The following is a 21935-nucleotide window of genomic DNA, read 5'->3' on the forward strand; positions in this document are numbered from 1 at the left end:
GGACAAGTTCAAATTTTCCCACATTATACTCCATCTGCCATATTTTTGCCCACTCACTTAACCTATCTATATCCCTTTGCAGACTCCTTATGTCCTCTTCACAACTTACTTTCCTACCTACCTTTGTGTCATCAGCAAATTTAGCAACCATACATTCGGTCCCTTCATCCAAGTCATTGATATAGATTGTAAATAGTTGAGGCCCAAGCACTGATCCATGTGGCACTCTACTCGTTACATCTTGCCTTGCCTACTCTCTGTTCCCTGTTAGCTAACCAATCCTTTATCCATGCTAATATGTTACCTCCTACACCATGTTCTTTTGATAATTGCAAACATTCAAACAATGTGGCCCTTAATGCCATTCCTTTAATTTGTTCCAAGTGGCCACTACATTTTTTTAAGTTGCAGTAGGTGGTCATAGCAAATATGTTTTCCTTAGCCTGTGATTGTGAAATGCTTGTGTTGCAGGTACAGATTAAAAATGTCCATACTTAACTTACTTTTGTTCTTTCCTCACTTAGGAAAGTGTGTGTATTGAGTAATAAGATTAACTTAAGCAAACTGGTGATGTCATATCTTTTTGGCATTTATTTTAACCAAATGGTAATTGTTGCTGTTTTGTATATTAACATATTTGTTTTTAAATTTGTATGAAGTGAAAATATTTTCACTTAAAACCTGCCTTTCATAACTGATGACTCAATGTAGCACTGGGAGGTACCATGGAAGGGATGAGTAAATGCTTCAAGCACACTCTGCTTATTAAATAGTTTGCTTTTGAGAGACAGAGGTTGTAGAACTCTACATATCCTGTGAAAAAGATGACCATTATTGGCCATTAATGCTGTCAGTGGCAGTAATGTACTGCCAAACCAGACAGTTAAAACATTTATTTAGCCTGTCAGTTAAAAATGCGGAATAATATGCTGTCAGTTGCTAATTGATGGAATTTGCATAGTAATGACTTGGACTCAAGACAATCTGCACCAATGACTTTCTATTTGTAAACATTATTATGCAGCAGTGAGAACTTTACAGCATTGTGGCAGATTATTTATATCAAACGATGATAAAAAGAAGTTTTTGTAGCCAAGACAAAAACAGCAGCTGGCACAGATCGCTGGGATTTTTGAATTACAATAACAATTAGATTAGTTTTCCTCAAGATAAATCAAACGGAGGTGAATTGCTAATCGAAATAGGAGAAGCAAAGGCATCCACTGTGTAGTAATGTTGCAATTGTCGGGGATTTTTGTCTTTCTGGGTTTCTCTTGACGAGTCTACTGTTTTGTTTTTAGTTTTCTTTTGAACAGCTTTTTCAAAGCTTTGTGGGTATTATTTGAAACAGGCTTTGAACGTGGGAGAGATTGTAGAATTGCCACTTTGTGGTAAATGTAAATAAGTTTTTGAGTTGATTTTTCCAGTGAACTGCTTGAATATTTTAGCTTTTAGCTCTGACGATTCAATTTCAGATAGCAAAGAAAGCACATGATTTGTAATCGGTAACACATCAACATTTTGTAAAATCTTGAAGATTTATCTGGACCTTCATTTTGAAGAATTCTAGAACCCAAATGTTCTCAATCCAAAATGCTGAACTTTAAATGATTATAACTTGATAAATTACACTATTTTACTACCCAGAGTTGATGAACTTGTGGTTCACCCTGTATAGATATTTTATAATTTCATACGGCTATTGCAATAAACTATTAGCTCAAATGAAGCTGGGAAAGGATTTTGGGGGGGGGGGGGGGGGGCAAAATATATATATAACACATTTAAAAGGCAGCGCTGCCCTTTTGATTGTTCTCTCAATGACAGCCTGTAAAAAGCAATCACAGGCTGCATTGTTTGCCGGTATTAGAATTTTAAGAGTAGCAGTTTGGCACAACAGTGGGCGCTTGCCTCGAAAATCAAAGTTTGAATTCTAGCATTCACTGACCTCTACATTTAGGCTTCCCATGGACGAACACCGTGGCTGGCCTTTCCATTGACTGGAAAAAGAGACTTGTATGCTCGTGGTACCAACTTGCTATCTGGCAGCTTGGCCAACAAGAAGTGTTGAGGAATGTGAGGAAGCAAGGGGCATGAAGAATAATAGATAACTAATTGCATGTGCAATTGATTTTGCTATTTCTCATAAGCTGACCACTATAGCTAAATAATGTCAGAATATTGTATTATCCAATGATCACATTGTGACTAGACATTTCACATAGTTCGTGTTCAACTTTCAGCGTTGTGACAGTACGGAAGTCAATAACAGAATAGCATTAGAGCCATATGAGGAAGCATCTTGTGTATTGGGAAACAGGGGTTACAAAAAGTGATGAGTCCAATAACCCAAGATCATCAAATTAGTGGACAAGCCAGTAATGGTGAATGAGTGGTAGACAGTTAAATACATTGTGTTACAAATCTGTGCTCCTCGCATTATATAAGCGCTTCCTGGAATTTTGTAAACTGCTTCAGATGGTCATTGTGTAAAAGGCAAAAACACACTTTTGTGTGTGTAATACTGTTAAGAATCATTGGCCTACAAATTATCAGTTACTAATCTCTCACAAGCTCCTTTTGAGCCCTGAAAATATTCTTTGCAAAATCTTTGAACATATCCACAAGATATTGAAATTTACTGATACCAGAGTAGGGGCATGGCAAACTGCAAGCAAGAATGCAGGAGGAAATAAGACAAGTAAGTATAGTGGGCAAATAGGTGGCAGGTGCAATTCAGCTTTTAATGTGAAGTTGTATATTTTGGGAAAGAGAGTGGAGGAACAGGGCGATCTAGGGATGCAGATGCATAGATCTATAAAAGTTGGAGTGTAGGAGGAAAAGCCCATTAAAAAAGGCAAATGGGACCTAACATGTCAAAAAGGGTAGAACTACTGATGAGGCATCAGGTTGGTGCTCGGAATCTTTTTGAGCAGCTGGTCTTTGATGATAAACTGGATGTTGTGTGTCACAGGAGTCGCTTTTCAATAATAGAATGCTGCACTCATCATTTTAAGATCTGGCATAAAATACTGAACCGTTTTATGTTACCAATCATTGGTTTCTTTTTTTTATTTTCTCCTACATAAACATTGCTGAGTGCTTTGTACAAGTATTTTATTCATGATTATATCCCATTCTGTTCAGTGGTCGGCAGATGTAATACACAGAAAATTATCCAGTATCTGTAAAGTAAAAATACAGGTTAACATTTGAAGTGTAACCCTTCAGAGCTGAAAACTGAAACATTATCACGGTGTGGGAGTCCTTCCCTCAACCCAACTGAATATTTGTGTCTTTGTTTTCAGTTCTGACACCTGACACATTAACTTTTTTTCTCTGCATTTGCTGACTGACCTATGTCTTTCTCACGTCTTCTGTTTTTCTTTCAGATTTAATGTTTTTTCTTTTTATTTGTACTGTGCAGATGGATCTCATTTGAAAATGGGTACTGATATATAGTTACTCAACGTCAGAAGTTTAAGCAGAAGGCACTGGTAGTACAGGCTGTGTTTTGTTTTTCATAACACAGCTTTCATTGGTAGCAATTATCACTAATTTCTTGAAGGAGCAGGTGAAAATTTACTTTGCTCCTAGGACAAAATGTGCATTTGCTCTTGTACATATGTGCCATGATGTAAGGAATGTGACAATCTGCTTACTCTAACATAGTACCTCCCAATTGCACAGCAACAAAACATGCTGGCCCAAACCAGCTGAAGTCACCTGGGATAAAAGCAGCCATCTGCGGAACAAAGGATGGTCAATCTTCATTTGAGAGAAGGCAGCTTTGCCTGATCAAATTAGTTCTTCTGTAAATTCCAAAAGAAATCTGTATTTCTCAGTACAGTGAAACTAATTATATATAATACAAATACAAAATTAAATATGAAAATGCTAATTTTGCTATATCAATTTTCTGTCAGTTAGATTTTGTTAAATTCATCATTTGAGGATTTTTTTTTATCTACATCGATGTAGCTAACCAGACTGTTTGTCACCAGACTGTTTGTCACCTGACAGTCGGTTAACCAGACTTTGGAGTATGACTTTGAAGCTGCCCAGATTGGAGGGATGAAACTTCAAATCATTTTCTAAGCTTATAGATGGTGTGTCTTTCTATGCTGTGATTACTCTGAGCTAGCATTAGAAAATACCTTTGCTGTTGACTTCCTATTCTGTAGACAAGGTAATTTAGGGCAGGTGCAGAGGTGAGCAAACAAAAGATTTAGCTAGCAATAGTAATGCAGCCAACAGAAACGTAACTTTTTTCCCCCTGGGTGGAAAAAAAAGTATACAGCAACATGGGGCACGATTTTAATATTGAAAAACAGGTGGGTTGGGGGCAGGAGGGCATTCAAAATTGTAATCATTTCAGACCTACCTGCAGCCCACCCATTTCCGATTTTCGCTGGGGCGGGGGACCAACCCATTCCCAAGAGGCAGGTTGGTCACTCAAATCTTTCAAGGAGGCTGCGGGCCTCCCATTTTTGCAAATTTTGCAATTTCAACCCCTGGGGGCTGGGATTCCTGGGCTTTCTCCTTCACGCCACATGATAGGAGGAGAGAAGGCCCAAAACTGCAGGTAAGTGCCTTTCTGCCGCAGCTTATGGGCCCAGAGGAGCAGGAGTGCTTCCCCCAGGCCCAACAAGCCTACCTGCAGCGACGCGACACCCCCCCCAAAATGATCGCAGACCCCCGATCCCGAATACCCCCCTCGTGTCCGCCCATGCCCATCATTGCCCCCCCCCCCCCCCCCCCCAAAATCCATACAATCAAAGACTTAACCGTTTCACGTCCTCTCCCTGGCTACTTTCCCATCCGACTGAGGCCAGCCTGTCAATCAGGCCAGCCAGTCGGACACAAACTGACAAAAAAATAATAGATGTCCTTACGTCAACATCGTAAGGATGTCCGGGAAACCTGTACTTCTGTGTTTCCCGTCTGCAATTTAAACCCCCTTTTCCCCCCCCCCCTCTTTGCGGCTCGGAGTCAAAATCATGCCCACAGCGTTTTGTTGCCTGAGTAATCAATCTGTTCAAAAGCAGAAACATTAGTATAGCACATACTATGCATATTGTAAAATATTCAAAAATTGTACCCTTTGCTAAAGCATTACTGTACTTGGATGGAAACAATTACACCACACTGGTTGATAGGGTTGTCCATCAATTAATCAACAATTCAGTTTCTAACTCTACATACCGTTCAGTGTTCCAAATGTCCAAAAATGACTTCTCCATAGCCCATTTAGTATTTTACTAAGTTCAAATTTACTGTCAGGCTGATCTTTCTACAGCTGCTATGATATCAAGGTCACCTGAGACCAAAGGGATAGATGCACTGTTTTGAAACATGATGGAGTCACTTTTAAAAGTGATTTCTTCAAGATGACTGATGTGGCGAGAGAGCATGTTACATTGTACTTTAACAGAGCACATTTGTAAGAGGAACGCACAGGTACTTGGTTGCTGTTCTCGTTGCTGGCCACTAACAATGTATTGACTTCCAAAATGTAAGGGAATCAGTTGATAATATGCAATAGATTTCCGGTGCTTGATGCATCTTGGCTAGTCCCGTTGATGCTGAGATTAAGTGGTTACATTGCCATTGTTTTGCATGGGATATTGTCATCTGTATCACTGCTACTATAGCACCTTGCAGTTGCAAAGGATGATTGTGCCACATGTTGTATTGGCATATTGGCTGCCTGCTTTGATAAATGTTGGCCTTGTAGTGATGCTAAGCTACTTATGATTAATTCTTAGGATTGATGTTGAAGTGAGTTTACAACTGAACGTATTGTTTTAAAAGCTCCTATTGTGACGCCTGATTTTCACAGAGATACTAACCTGGCAAATCCAATGTTGGTTCCTTTTTAGTAGTCCTATATGAGGCTACAGATGTTACACTTCCACTTGGACTAGCCCATCCCCAAATCGGTGGGGGGGGGGAAAGCTACACCCTCAGGGAAGAAGTGGAAGTTAAGTTTTGTTCTGTCTATCCTCAAATTGTGAAAATGGTACAGGGGTTAGGTTCAAGGAGGAGGGAGCAACAATGCACGGTCCATCAGATCTGCTATATATCAAAAGCAGCAAGACTTTTGCTTTGCAGTGATTTGAGCAGTCATAATTTTGTCAGTGCCAAGACACTGGATCGGCAGCATACCGGTGATAGCATTGCAACTCTTTATCAGGTACAACCTCTGTGGAGGTAGCAAGATCAAACTTTGGAGAACCAGCATGATTTTTCTTGCGTTGTAATTTCAGTGTCTTCATTAGAAACTTTTGTCCCAATACCAGTTGTGCATTTTATATACCTATTGGTGACCTTGCTTCCCAGTAACAGAAATGACATGACACCAATTTGGGCACAGTAACTTCCATTTTCAGTACTATTGCACATGTTTACTGTTCTGAGCTTTCAGGAATAGCTAAAAATGAAGTGAACCATGGACCAGTGACTAATTTGGAATGAAAACAATTCCTTCAACTCAGGTTTTTATCATCTCTTTTAGAGTAACTTAACATTGCCTTTTCTTTAGATGTCAACTTAATCGCTACACACCATTAATAACAGTGTATAAGTTTGAGAAATAAAATGCCTTTGGTTTTGACAAAAATAAAAATTGCCTTCCATCTTAAAATGTTGTACTATCCGTGCCACATACATGGGGTTCCTACCATACTTTATATCTGTTCTGTACTCAACAGCTTTTAAACACTAAAAAAGAAATCATCTCTAGATGTTTTTGTTCAACAACCCACACAATCTCTGCGCTAAACTTGTTTTGACATCATTGTGGCACCACAATTGTACAGTCGCGTAGAATTTTTCCAGAGGTGCTGCTGAGATCTTTACTTTGCCAAACTTCTCAAAATTCACCCATTCTCTGGGTTAATGTATTAAAATAATCATTATTTGAGTATGAACTCCATGTTGTGCACGCTGATTTTTGAAGTGGTTCATTTACTTATTCGTTCTGCCTCTGCAAACAAATTGGAACATCTGTTGCCTGGGAAATTTATACCACGTGGATGACCGTGAATTTCCCGATTCTGCTTTACAGGAAACTATTCTGAGCTGTAACTTTTGTCCTTTTCTTCCTTTCATCAACACTATATCTTTCTGCTGCCTATTGATTTCTTTGACTTGGTTTTCATTGTTCAGCTCAGTTATTTCATAGGTTATGGGTTATAAATCATACTTCTCTAAAGTATTCTCTCACTTCAATAAAAAAAATGTGTAGTTTGAAACTGTAACTCAAGTACATGCCATTGTAATTATAAAAACGCCAGCTGGTATAGTAGTAATTTATAGTGAGCCCTCTCGTTGCCGTACTGCATGTGTAGCACATTCTCGTCACTTCTCTCTATCACCGTATTGTTGACCATTTTAGATTTTAAAATATATATATATATGACATGTTTTAAATGTCCCTTTGTTAACTTTGCATCTTCCTGCATTTTGGAGGTAGAGGTGACATTGTATCTGTTGTCCAGACCCGTGCATGCAGATCAGGGTCATTTCATAAATGGCATGAGTTGGTATCAACTGAACATGTGCAGAACAAAACTTTCCCACAGTTCGGTGGGGGCTTTTACTTGCGACTTTGTTCTATAGGCAATGTGCCCGCCATTACAGTGAATGTGAAATTTGTAGCTTTAAGGGTGGGGGTCTCCTGCTCGTTGCAGGGAAGCGAGTAGACCTGGAGGATAGTGCGGATGCATTTAAGCAGATGCTTGTGGTAGAACAGGACATGACTTCTAGATGTCTTAGTTATTCTGGAAACTTGGCGAGAGAACTTACTTCATGCAGTGCTAACACAGCAGCCTGCTTCATGTATTAATTAATAGAAGTTGACCGATGCAGCCTTCACATATTTAGGGCAAGTGATTTGGGAATAATAGTTTGTTTTGAACATTATGGACTTGTCACATAATATCTAGCAGGAAATTGCCATCAAATGCTGGTTTGTAGCACGACTAATATTTTCATTATGTTCAGTTTTTACAGTTAAAGACACCTTTGGACTTCCAATTAAAAATGTCTTCAGAATTAAATAGGCTTTACATACAGATGCAGGTAATTTACTATCTATGGAAGAGATGAGTAATTGCCATCTCTTTTTTTGAATTTCATCTGTTGTGGAATTTCTTTGGCCTCACGATGGCTCCCAAATGACCCATCTGGTGATAAAAGATTGGAACACAGCTCGCTCGGGCTCAGGATTCCAATACCAGAGCTAGGTAGGTCTGGAGTTCTCTAGGGCTTTGTTGATGATTGACCAGCTCTTAATGGGACTTGGAGGAGTAGAAGGCTGAGACGTCTCTTTCAGCTCCACGATGGGTAAGGTGGTCCTTGCTGGGCAAGCAGCAGAACATTTAACTGCCCCCTGTGCTGATAAGCTATGTTGTTTGAGCTAGTTAAACTCTAACAGTACCCCTGCACACATTTGAGGTGTCCTAGTTTTGGTTTTTGCTAACCTGCACTAAAACTCCCTGAAGTTGAGTAAGTGGGTTCTGACCTTATTATGGACTCAATATTGGGCAGACAGAAATTGTACATTTGTGAAGTTTTCAGTAGCTTGGTTGGGGTCTCTTAAGCATGGTGATGACTTGCCATGCATGTTAGAAACCTAGCTGATCAAAACAAACTGACCAGCTGGTCTCAGCCTGGGCACGTTGAGTACTACAAATGGCCTTTGCCCATGTGGTAGGAGGGGAACATCAGCCAGCAATTCCATTCCTGATTGCCATCCAGTGATAGAGAATGAATCTGTGTGGATGTTGAGTGAGGACAGAATGGGATTAGTTCAAATAGCCTGCCAAAACTTATTATCTAGGTTCAGACAGCCACTTCAGTGAGCCTGTGATGTCCATAGAACTATGTGGAAAAAGTCAACATCTTTTTTGGGAATGGGGAAGGAAGAGAGTTTATTGTTGATCAGATTGCCTTTCCCTGTCATATTTTATGTAAATACAATCAACAGTAGTGGAATATAAGATATTGGGAAATTCTAAGTGTAAAATCATTTTCAGTTAGGAATGAAAGTTGTTGCACCATGTGGTTATACTTAAAAGTGTTGTTAATATTTAGAAGTTATTTTTTTTAAAGTATTTAATTTTAATTTTGCTTAGATCTTCATAAGTGCAGTTCTCCATAAATGTATTATTGAGCACTAAATCTGTCCCACCTGCAAATTGTACAGTCAGCTCTAGAAAATGTGCTCCAGTGGGAATATGGGGGGGGGGGGGAGGGGCGGAGGGAAGAAGAAGAGATACTGGCATTGTCATGATGAGTACATTCTGAATATAAACCAACAGAAGAATTTGGTCATTAGTGTTTATAATTTTCTTAAGGAATTAGCTTAAGATTCCCAAAATGCTTACTTATTGTTTCAGTGAATATGTTTATCAAGATGCAATATTTTTTTTTATTCGTTCACGGGATGTGGGCGTCGCTGGCAAGGCCGGCATTTATTGCCCATCCCTAATTGCCCTCGAGAAGGTGGTGGTGAGCCGCCTTCTTGAACCGCTGCAGTCCGTGTGGTGACGGTTCTCCCACAGTGCTGTTAGGAAGGGAGTTCCAGGATTTTGACCCAGCGACAATGAAGGAACGGCGATATATTTCCAAGTCGGGATGGTGTGTGACTTGGAGGGGAACGTGCAGGTGGTGTTGTTCCCATGCGGCTGCTGCCCTTGTCCTTCTAGGTGGTAGAGGTCGTGGGTTTGGGAGGTGCTGTCGAAGAAGCCTTGGCGAGTTGCTGCAGTGCATCCTGTGGATGGTGCACACTGCAGCCACAGTGCGCCGGTGGTGAAGGGAGTGAATGTTTAGGGTGGTGGATGGGGTGCCAATCAAGCGGGCTGCTTTATCTTGGATGGTGTCGAGCTTCTTGAGTGTTGTTGGAGCTGCGCTCATCCAGGCAAGTGGAGAGTATTCCATCACACTCCTGACTTGTGCCTTGTAGATGGTGGAAAGGCTTTGGGGAGTCAGGAGGTGAGTCACTCGCCGCAGAATACCCAGCCTCTGACCTGCTCTCGTAGCCACAGTATTTATATGGCTGGTCCAGTAAAGTTTTTGGTCAATGGTGACCCCCAGGATATTGATGGTGGGGGATTCGGCGATGGTAATGCCATTGAATGTCAAGGGGAAGTGGTTAGACACTCTCTTGTTGGAGATGGTCATTGCCTGGCACTTGTCTGGCGCGAATGTTACTTGCCACTTATCAGCCCAAGCCTGGATGTTGTCCAGGTCTTGCTGCATGCAGGCTCGGACTGCTTCATTATCTGAGGGGTTGCGAATGGAACTGAACACTGTGCAGTCATCAGCGAACATCCCCATTTCTGACCTTATGATGGAGGGAAGGTCATTGATGAAGCAGCTGAAGATGGTTGGGCCTAGGACACTGCCCTGAGGAACTCCTGCAGCAATGCCCTGGGGCTGAGATGATTGGCCTCCAACAACCACTACCATCTTCCTTTGTGCTAGGTATGACTCCAGCCACTGGAGAGTTTTCCCCCTGATTCCCATTGACTTCAATTTTACTAGGGCTCCTTGGTGCCACACTCGGTCAAATGCTGCCTTGATGTCAAGGGCAGTCACTCTCACCTCACCTCTGGAATTCAGCTCTTTTGTCCATGTTTGGACCAAGGCTGTAATGAGGTCTGGAGCCGAGTGGTCCTGGCGGAACCCAAACTGAGCATCGGTGAGCAGGTTATTGGTGAGTAAGTGCCACTTGATTGCACTGTCGACGACACCTTCCATCACTTTGCTGATGATTGAGAGTAGACTGATGGGGCGGTAATTGGCCGGATTGGATTTGTCCTGCTTTTTGTGGACTGGACATAACTGGGCAATTTTCCACATTGTCGGGTGGATGCCAGTGTTGTAGCTGTACTGGAACAGCTTGGCTAGAGGCGCAGCTAGTTCTGGAGCACAAGTCTTCAGCACTACAGCTGGGATGTTGTCAGGGCCCATAGCCTTTGCTGTATGTAGGGTTTTTCACTTTAATGGGCTTGAAATGTTAAGAACCAACTGTGACACTAGTTATTTTAAACACTCTAATTAATGTTATTGACACAGCAGTTAAAGATGCCTTACAACCTTATTCTGGGGAGTGCAATGGGAAACTTAGATCAGATTCTCTGTTTCGGGAGATAAGGGGGTTAATTCTTCATCGACTATGTCTTCTTTGATGACTTAAAAATGCTGTGCCTTATTTGCACGAATGATGGTTAAATGAGTTGAAACTTTAAATTTAAAGATTCAAAGAAGAAATATACAGGCGTGGGTTTGGCTTTTCCTTCGGCCCCAAATGTTATAAGAACATAAGAAATAGGAGCAGGTGTAGGCCAATCGGCCCCTCGAGCCTGCTCCGCCATTCAATAAGATCATGGCTGATCTGATCCTAACCTCAAATCTAAATTCATGTCCAATTTCCTGCCCGCTCCCCGTAACCCCTAATTCCCTTTACTAATGTTTTTGCTGATTTACGCCAATTTGCTCCCATTTTGAGTTCAAGCAAATTCTAATGAGATTAGGAGGACACTTGGGCATTTTCCGACATCAGCAAAACGGGCACAGTTTCAAGTGCAACTTCTCAGTTGCGTCCACGGAAACCCCAGGCCCAAGTTAATAATGCAGTGCTTTTTGAAGTAGTATTACGCTTCTTAGCAAATTTGCTAAACTGTATTTATTTAAATTCATTAACTTTTTGAGCACAACTTTTGAATTCCTCTTGCTGAGTATGGGAAAGGAGTCAGTCTTTATCTTAAGTCTGCAAACAATTGCTCCTACCTCCCAACTTGAAAATCCATAATGGTACTTAAAACAAAATGTAACAGTTACCTTTATACATGAGTATTCTAGTTACATTGAAAATGGATGTGTCTGTCATTTTGAGTTTTATTGTCATCTCAAACGTTTTTTTTAAAAATGAAGAACTTGCAACAAAGGTGATGCAAACTTATGATTGCTGTATAAATGTACTTTAAAGGATCATTCTGGTGAAACTTACAAAGGCTATCTGATCTATTAGTTTTCACTGTCTCTCTAATAACTTGAGAAACCGTTGACTAACTTCAGAATATTATAGGCATGCAGTCTCATCGTCTTTGAAGAATTAGATACCATTATAGCTTACTTCTCGGCAGGTTGATTTATGACATAGTTGTGGGAATCTGTCAGACTTGTCTTTTAGCATGCACTAAAGAAATTTCAAACCAGAAGCCTAGATTATGAGGTGGTGCATTGACTGCCGTGTATGTGTATCCATGAATATGCAGTCCTCACAGAAGCTCCTCCTTTGTTCATCTAATATTGTAATAGCGATAGCAATTGATTTTTGCAAGCTCTGAAAATAAAAATTTAGCAACCCATAGTTCAGAAAGAGTGATCAATGTATCCTGGTCACATACACCCTTACCTCTCTCTTTGGTCCATTTATACTTCTACGGAATTGCTGCCAATTTTGGTATTTTATTAGTCAGATCCTGTGCTGGCTACTACAGTGAGGTTCTTTCCTCTTGCTCACGTGCAGTCTGCGTCAGGGATCTCACCTCCCTGTTCCCTAGTGGCGAAAACCCATGCTTGATATCTTTGACTGGTTTTCTACTTGTTATGGCTCTAGCCTACTTCCACTTTCGTAAAACAGATTGCCTCTGCCTGTACCTCAGCTCATCTGCTGAAACCCTCATCCATGCCTTTGTCACCTCCAGACTCGACTATTCCAATGTTCCTCTGGCCAGCCTCCCATTCTTCACCGTCCATAAACTTCAGTTCAGATAAAACTCTGCTGCCTGTATCCTATCCTGCCCAAGTCCCGTTTGCCCATCTCCTGTTTTCACTGAGCTACAGTCAATCCCCCAGCACCTTAAATTTAAAATTCTCATCCTTGTGTTTAAATCTGGTCATGATCTCACCCTCCCAGTGCAACAACTAAGCCCTCCATACTCTCCGTTCCTGTGGTTCTGGCCCTTATGCATTCCCTAGCTCTGTAACCTCCTCCTGTCAAAGACCTCTTTTATCTTTGTCCCCACCCCCCAACTCTTCTTTGACCCCGGCCTTCTGTGCAACCCCTACCTACTGTTGCCCTGTCATCGATGGCCATGCCACCTAAGCCGAATGCTTTGGAATCCCTCCCCAAGCCTCTTCTCCTCACGTTGAGACCCTCCTTAAAAGCCTACTTCTTTGATCAAGCTTTTTGATCACCCCTCCTAATATCTCCTTAGACTTTGGCTTGACATCCATTTCTTTTTATGCCTCTTTGCAGCACCGTGGGACATTTTTCTACTTTAAAGGTGCTATATAAATGGAAGGTGTTCTTTTTACCTGGGGAAAGCCCATTCCAGCAATGCTTGATTTGGTATTTGTGGAAAGACAGACAGGAGGATAGCTATGATATCAGGTAGGGATTTCCCCAAATGGGGAGAGGAGGTATAAATTGTAATGGGGCTGGGATTAGGGTGCATTAAAGATGCAGGAGGCAATTTTGTAGGCGGACAGCAGATGTGGAATAGCTTGCCCTATCCTTTTTAAATTGTTGCAAAAAATTGAGCTGCTGATTTTTTTAAATCTAAAATGCTCTAGAAAAGTTAATTTGCCTAGGTAGAGATTGCTTTATCTCTCATTGTGTGGTGGACTTTTTTGCTTCTCAACATCTGATTTGTGTGAAAGATGCGAGATGGCAAGTGGTAGACAGTGCAGGTTGTGTATGAAAACAAGTCTGGAGAGAGTGATGCTGATAAGATATTGTAGTCAGGACTGCAGTATCATTCTTTCTTACTTGGAGCAGTATTGTGATTATAGCAACATCTTTGTCAAATTGAAGAATATATTCGGTAAGATCCTAATTATTATCCTGTAATTTTTTTCAATGCAATGCTTAAACATTGATGATACTCGTAGCTGATTCATCAGTTTTGCCAGTCAACTATTCGAAATTTTATGCGAACCAGATTCACAAAAAATGCTTGCCAATCTGTTAATATCAGACATACCAACATCCTGCTCTTTAAAGGAGGCTACTGTAGAATTATGTAGAGGATGGTAAGTAGGTTTCCCAAGGTTGTTCTACGTATTTTGTCCAGAATTGGTGGTGTCACCTTTTACGATCTCCTCTGCCAAGCCCTGTAAGTACTTCCATTTTCTGAGCGTGACATTCAAGCAGATGAGCCTCTGAGGTAGAGTGTAATTGCTTTTATATTGGCACTGTTTCAGTTCAGATTCTGGGAGTCAGGTATATGTAAGCTGGCTCCCGGCGTGTGTATCACTAGGTCCGCTCCCTTTTCCGGCTGGCGGATTAGATTCATAGACTGTTTTTCATGCTTTCGGATCGGCTGCAACCAGTGCTTTATTTTAACAAAACAAAACTCAGACTGGTCTGGTTTGAGAAAGGACTGCTTGAAATAAAGCACACTGATGTCAATACTGGCAACCAGACAGGCTCCAAGGCATCGATTTCTTACTTCAGAAGAGAGTATCTACTTCTGTTTCACTCAGCAGATTGGTTTCTTGCAGACTCCAAAACGGAACACTTAAAATGCAATTTAAATTTGTAGGTTTTTTCGAAGGGGTAGAATACATAGAACACATCTTGAGAGTGATCACTTGCTGTTCGGCTTGTGCAGTTTTTAAGCTGAGAAATGTAATTGGTATACGCTCAGCTTGTGTGTTACTTTGGGCTTAATCATGCATAAATTGTGACCTTTCCAAATGGAGGCTTTGGTTCCAATCAGTTGCAGGTGCAGACATTGCACTAACTACTATTGAATGCTTTTCTTAAAAATGAATTGCCTGTTACTGCACAATCTGGGGCAGCAGTTCTACCTTGATGTAAATTTCTGTGATGTACAAACCCAAGATGTGATTTGTGCACTGGTACAAGTTACCTAAAAATGTTCTTACCTTTTTAGTTGATTTTTTTAAAAAAAACTCTTACTGCAGCTGCAAAGTTTGGTGAGAAAAGGGTGGAGTGACAGCTTTGAATGAAATTAAATTCATCAGTGAAGACCGGAACGTAGAGGTCATAGAATGCAGATAAGAGTGCATGCTGGAACAAGGCTGAGAGAGAGCTTGTCATTGAATCAAGACTGGGAAAGAGGTTAATAGAGGGAAAATTTAGCTGGGAAAGTAAATCCAGATTGGTAGAACCAAGAGATGGAATCAGGAAAAGAGAACCTCTTGTTGAACCACAGGGAATTGGTGTTCGCAGCCCTCTTGACAAATGACTACCTGTGCTTAATTCTGGGAGTGAAGATGACCATCATCATGTGGTTAAATCATATTATATTCCTAAGTATGCGCACTTCAGTTATCTACTCCAGATTTTCCCAGTGTGGTAACAGATTGAGATATACAAGATCCTTCTGTCATTGTTTGAGTACCCAAAATGACACAGCTTTGTGCACTAGCAAACATTTACTAAATTTTAAAAAAAAGTTGGACATTTGAGCCCTATAATGCTATACTGGATGACTGTGTCTGGAAATCAGATACCCCAATACCAATCCAGTAGAATTATATTAATTGTACCACATTTTCAAATGTATTTTGTTGTATGAATTGCTTTCTACCCAAATGTTTGCTAAAAGGGGAAAGCTTCCGTGTGCTTTGTTGCATGTGTTGGCTAGTGACATGAGACGTTGTATCTACTTCAAAATTCAGTAACTTAATATACTTGACTACCTCTCAGTACAAACTACCTGCAGCTTCTCTCCAGAGGCAGTGTAAATATTCTGTTGAGTGAACATTGTATGGTCATGCTCTTTTTCACATTCGTGTTTTAAAGCACTTTTGCTGCTATGGCAACAGTAGTATAGCTTTTACCAAAGAGCTGGTGTAAAAGATCGTGCTTTGGTTGGAAATTTAGTAACTTCATTCTGAGCTTTTGGAAATGTCTGATGGATTTTTTTGACGAGAAATTTGAATTGGTACATGTGAAGAAAAACAGCTTGTATTTAAAAAGAATTGGACTAGAAGGTTAAAGGTTTCCAATGAAATGGCAGAACTCTTCCTAACGAAATTAATTCTAGAGTTGTCACTCAGCTAAAGTTTATTAATAAATCTATTGCATAGCATAAGATGGCTAGGCTTTGTCAACGCTTTAAATATAGTTAGGATGATCCTGCTATTATTTCAGAGTCTGATGGTTTCACAGTTCCTAAGTGATGGACTTCGATTTCTGACAGCATTATCAGAACCATTCCAGAAAACAGATTCTGGACATTTTAAAGAAAGCAGGCTGATTTCTTTTTATTGTCTGAAAAACAATTTGAAATGTAGTCCTCATATTTCCTATTATTAACCATCTGGATAAACATATTTTTAAAGTTTTAAAAACTCTGAATTGGCGAGAAGCACAGGAATGCATTGAACTTACTGTATCCTGTATTCTGTGCTAGTTGCTGCATTTGTTGTGCTAAACTTATGGATTTCCTTTTTTTTTGGCAAGCATTTTAGGAGACCAGTGGCACAGTAGATTGGTGCACTGTCCTTTTATCTCTGGAACCTGGGTTCAGGTAAAGTCCAAACGGGTGGAGTGGAAGTCTCTCCCACTCCCCCTTTGCTAGCTGTCAGGACCTTGCGTAATATAGTTGAGTTTGAATATACTTGATCGATTTCTCAGTGGCTGCAGGCTTCATACAAAGCTGCTCATAGTTCAAAACAAATTGACACTGAATTGCCAATCTTCAATGGTGGCTCATGTTGGAAATAGAAAAAATTGTATTCTTGTTGCTTTTGAGGGTTTAGCTACTCTTCTGTGGCAGAGAAGTTTTACTTTGCTTCTAGATATGGGGTGCTTGATGCTGACACTAGGTTTCCAGAATAATAAAATGTTTCATATTCAACTAACTTACCTCACCTTTTTTCCCCAAATTTATGTTATTGTTTAAGTTGCTTGAGAATTTACACATTTTTCAGCTTGTTATAGAATACAGACTGATACTACATCTGGAGCCAAATATACATGAGGGAATAATCATTTTATACAGTTCTCAAAGGAATGTTGCTACTAAAATTAAATCTTGAATCAGCAAAACTCAACAATTTATTATTTATATGCCCAGCACTGTCTTCGTAAGATAGTAAATGTCGACAGGTGTACTGACGGGCAGTATATTGATGTTTTTTTCTTCTCTCTCACTCATAGGATTATGCTGAAAAGGAAAAGGCAATTGCAAAAGCATTAGAAGACCTGAGAGCGAATTTTTACTGTGAATTGTGTGATAAGCAGTACCAAAAACATCACGAGTTTGACAACCACATCAATTCTTATGACCATGCTCATAAGCAGGTGAGTTGCTGTTTCAGAATTAACAATCTAAAACCACTCAGGATTAATAGAAAAAGTTTATGTTTGACTATTTGTTTAAGGAAGGCTTGTGCTTCATAGGAAGAATTTCAGATTTTACACAAATTGAGCAACTATTTGTGGGAAAAGAACTGAATCAGCTTTCAAGCACCAACATTCATAATGATGGCAAAATGCTACAATATAAGATTTTTTTTGCACTCTTTTTTACTATACCAATAACAGTTCCCATTTTCCCCAAATTGCTGGAGTTCTGATATCTGAACTAAAAATAGGAAATGCTGGAAATACTCAGCAAGTTAGGCAGCATCTGTGGGGAAAGAAAGAGTTAAGTCAAAGACTTCCAGCATCCGTAGTAATTTTCTTCTGATTTCATGATATGTGGTTGGGAGAGTGGGATGGTTGAGCCTATGTGGGCAGTTAATTTATTCCTTAACCTTTCAAGACATGGAAAATGGACTATTACAATTTAGACTTCTACTCCAGATATTTGTTCTCCTACCTGACACAGAAGCCAGCTCCCGTAGGCAAGCCTGCGCTTCCTATGAACTGAAGTAAGACTTCATTCACAAAGTAATCTAGGATAGCACATCCCAGGTGAATAGTAAATCCATTTATTGTCTCTGGATTTACATGTAACATTACCACTATGCGATCACACCATTTCAGTTATGCCAGATGTTTACATATCAGAATAAACTACCAAACAGGTTTATTTACAGTTAGTCATTTACAGAAGCAAGCAATAACTGAGTTATTAAATATTGGGAAGACCGAAGCCATTGTCTTCAGCCTCCGCCACAAACTCCGTTCCCTAGCCATTGATTAAATCCCCCTCCATGGCCACTGTCTGAAGCTGAACCAGACTGTTCACAACCTCGGCGTCCTATTTGACTCTGAGCTGAGATTCCGACCTCATATTCTACCCATTATCAAGACTGCCTAATTCTACCTCCGTAATATTGCCCGTCCATGCCCCTGCCTTAGCCCATTTGCTGCTGAAACCCTCAGCTATGCTTTTGTTACCTCCAGGCTCACCTATTTCAGGCTAGCCTCCCATCTTCCACCCTCTGTATACTTGAGCTCATCCAAAACGCTGCTGCCCATATCCTAACTCACACTAAGTCCCATTCACCCATCACCCCTGTGCCCGCCGACCTACACTGGCTCTCGGGCCAGTAACGCTTTGATTTTAAAATTTTCATCCTTGCTTTCAAATCCTTCCAGAGCATCACCCCCCTCTATCTCTGTAAACTCCTCCACCCCTACAACCCTCCTTGAGAACTCTGCGTTCCTCCAATTGTGACCTCTTGTGCATCCCTGATTTCCTTCGCCCCACCATTGGCGGCCGTACCTTCAGCTGCCTAGGTCCTAAGCTCTGGAATTCCCTCCCTAAACTTCCCCGCCTCTCTACCTCTCCTCCTTTTAAAAAGCTCCTTAAAACCTACCTCTTTAACCAAGCTTTTGATCACCTGTCCTAATATCTCCTTATGTGCCTTGGTGTCAAATTTTGTCTGATAACGATCCTGTGATGTGCTTTGGGACGTTTTACCGTGTTAAAGATGCTATATAAATGCAAGTTGTTGGTGAGTTGGTCAGTCCAAATAACAAGGCCACGTTGTACAAGTTAATCGAAGGATTGAACAGACAAACCCATCAATTCAGTTTCTTTGACTTTGTCAATCTTTTATTTAGGTGCAGCCCTACAGCCTTATTTTGCAATTATATGGGCCTGCCTATCTATAGAGTTGCATCTTGTGTCCAAGTGTTTTGTGGCTAGGTCAGAATTGTAATAAGCTAGTACATCAGAAATGTTGGATTATTATATGAATAAAGCCCTTGATATACAGCCGCACCTTTGAGAAGTCAGTTTGCGAGACAAGTAGTTGACCAATGCGCAGGAAACTCCATGGAATGCATGCTGAGGGCCATCTGTGGAGATGGAAAGTGCTGTTTGTATTAGGACTGTCCTGATTAGGTTGCTAACCAATAGTCCTGTGATCCATGTTAATTATGTCTAGTACTTGGATATGTTTGATTTTCTATCCAGATGTCAATCATATTGAATCTGACCAATCTCTGATCACATATCTCATTTGTGTATTTGTTTTCCTCCCTACTGTTGACCCAGACAAGTATAGTAGACCTGCATTCAGTTAAGACTGTGATTTGATCTTCCAGCTGGGAGCCCCAGTCTCCCATTGTTTTTATTGTGAAGAGCAGTTGTTGGCTTCCTTATTTTCCAAAAGTTCTATTTATACCATGAGATAAGTTGCTCTTTGAAATAAGACATTCTCACAGTAGGAATTTTCAGCTATCTCTATTTTCATATATATCACATAATGGCTTTTTGTGCAGTTTAATTATTTTGGTTTAAATAAAATATTTGTCAATTAAATTGTGCTTTCCCTAACTATCCTGGTAATTGTTCATCCCACTGTCCATCAGTGGTCCTGAAAATTGTTCAAGCATGAAGTCAATTAATTAACTCCAGGAAGCTTAGCCCTGGAGTCTTTGAGTGTGCGCTTGAGTTGGTAACAGGATCATTATTTTTGTGCTAATCTTATCTCATTTTTTGGCACCGTAGCTATCTACAACAGAACTGATCTACCTACAGGTTGACATTTGGATAATATAGCAGAGCCTTTAGTCGTCACTCATTCATATCACTATCAATTTATTACCCTCTGGTTTCAGCTGGTTATTAGCTAGTTTCTATGTTTCAGTCTCTTCTGTAACAAAACGATACCTGGTTTGTGTCATAAATCATTTCTGGTTATAGCTTTAAAAAAACAAGCTAAAACAGAACAAAATTCTCTATAAACCTGGGGCCATTGTTTCTTTGCTGTTTCTGTCCTCTTAATTTCATTCTCTGATCTGAATGCATAGAAAATAATGTAGGGCACTGGTTTGTTTCCATGATTCTTTGTATGCCTCAAATGTCTGAGAGGAAGTACTCAGCGGAGGTGAGGCACTTCCCTAGACGGGGGGAAAGTCACTTGTGTTGTCAACTTGCTTTAAATGTTTGCTCTAAAATGATTCAAAGACTGAGGGTGGAGAAATGGAGAGATTGTTTAATGCCATTCACAGTTTGCCATTGTCTGTCTGACATTCCTGTTTGCATTCTCATCTGTGGTTTTCCAGGTTTTTGCAGGCATGTTTTTCATTAAAATATTTTTGTTCTCTTTCCCTTTTTAAAAAAAAAAATACTTTTTGGAAATTATTCTTCTGACCCCAGTTAACCCTTCACTTCAAACTGTTACATTTTCCTTCAGTTCCTTCAGCTGTAAAGCTTGGATTGCTGGACCATGGGAATTTTCAGTGGTCATTGTGCATGCTGCTCTATATCTGTTGATGCTGATGCAATTGCACTTTGCCAGACAGTTTTCCAGCCTGTCTATTTGGCAGCTTGCCCATGACTCATAACCCATTTCCTGCAATCAAGACTGGAGATTCAAAATCAAGCCCTTGAAACAGGTGTCTAGTTCTCTAACATTCGAATAACTGAGCCATATTATTCAAGATTTTTTAAAAATTAGCACGTACAGTTTACCTTCAATTGTATAAATCAGTGTGAAAACAAGTGATGACTTTTTTGGCTTGGTTTTTGAAAAAAAATTAACCTAGTACAATGGTGTTAACTAATGGAAACCAGCACTCTGGTTGAGGAAAGTTCATAAAATAAAGCTGACATATTAATGTTACATTAGGACAAGAAATGATTCAGCTATGATATCTCCCACAATTGATTATCATGCTGACACTGCCCAGTGTGTAGAATGAGCACTCCGAGGAGGTGCAGGAAAGGGGGCTGCTGACACCTATGGAGGCATATTTCAACAATGAGTTCTGGTGTTCAAGGTAAATAGGGGAAGCAAACTTATCATGCACTTCAAGACAAAGAAATTTGCTGTATTTTTGGGGGGCATGAATTAAAAGTGGTTCGGTGAACTCAAATTTGGGTATTAGAAGGCTGCAGGTTGTCAGAGAAAAAAAAATTGAAGGAGCAAGGAGCTCCGTAGTTTTGCGGTCCTGGAAAAGGTTACGGTTTAAAGAAAAGACACGTATATTTACTGTAGGACATTGCTGCACCAACATCATTTTATTTCATATTGCTGTATCTTTTTATTTAAAATATTGCAATTTCCATGCAATAAATTCAGAAGCTGTCAGTCCAAAGTATTTGGAATGAATCATGCTATTGCAGCTGTATCATAATGGGGTTATTTCAATACATATGAAATTGCCAAACTTCATGTGTTTATACGATTATCAAATAATGCGCAATACTCCAATATTGAAGTCTGTTTTACCCTGAGACATTTCTGGGAGTTTATGTGGATACTCTTTTAAAAATATTTGAGACTAAATAAAAAGATATTGCTCCTTAATGTTTGACATGACGAGTATTAGCCTTGAAAATCTGCACATTGCTTTGTACAGTTATATGGCAGTGCTATTACATCCTAAATGGAAGTATACAGCCTGTTGCTCATGTCTCTGCCATAACGATTCATGTGAGTGATTCACTACCTTGAAGATGCACTACCTCACTTTTTCTCGTTCAAAGCACCAGAGAATCTTATTACCAAAAGACAGTATATCACCTGTGTCTCATGGA

The 21935-nt window shown here is 40.1% G+C and overlaps 1 protein-coding gene across 6 annotated transcripts in view; it reads left to right on the forward strand.

Moving 5' to 3' along the window:
• The window catches only part of gpatch8 (G patch domain containing 8), a 137461-nt gene that overhangs the window by 99680 nt on the left and 15846 nt on the right, over positions 1-21935 (forward strand). For all 6 annotated transcript variants that reach the window (XM_067969047.1, XM_067969051.1, XM_067969052.1 and 3 more), the window contains one exon: positions 17153-17296. In XM_067969047.1, coding sequence (XP_067825148.1) covers positions 17153-17296 — 144 coding nt within the window. The remainder of the gene's footprint in view (positions 1-17152; positions 17297-21935) is intronic.

This window comes from Heptranchias perlo, chromosome 30, assembly GCF_035084215.1.
Source record: "Heptranchias perlo isolate sHepPer1 chromosome 30, sHepPer1.hap1, whole genome shotgun sequence".
Classification (NCBI taxonomy): domain Eukaryota; kingdom Metazoa; phylum Chordata; class Chondrichthyes; order Hexanchiformes; family Hexanchidae; genus Heptranchias; species Heptranchias perlo.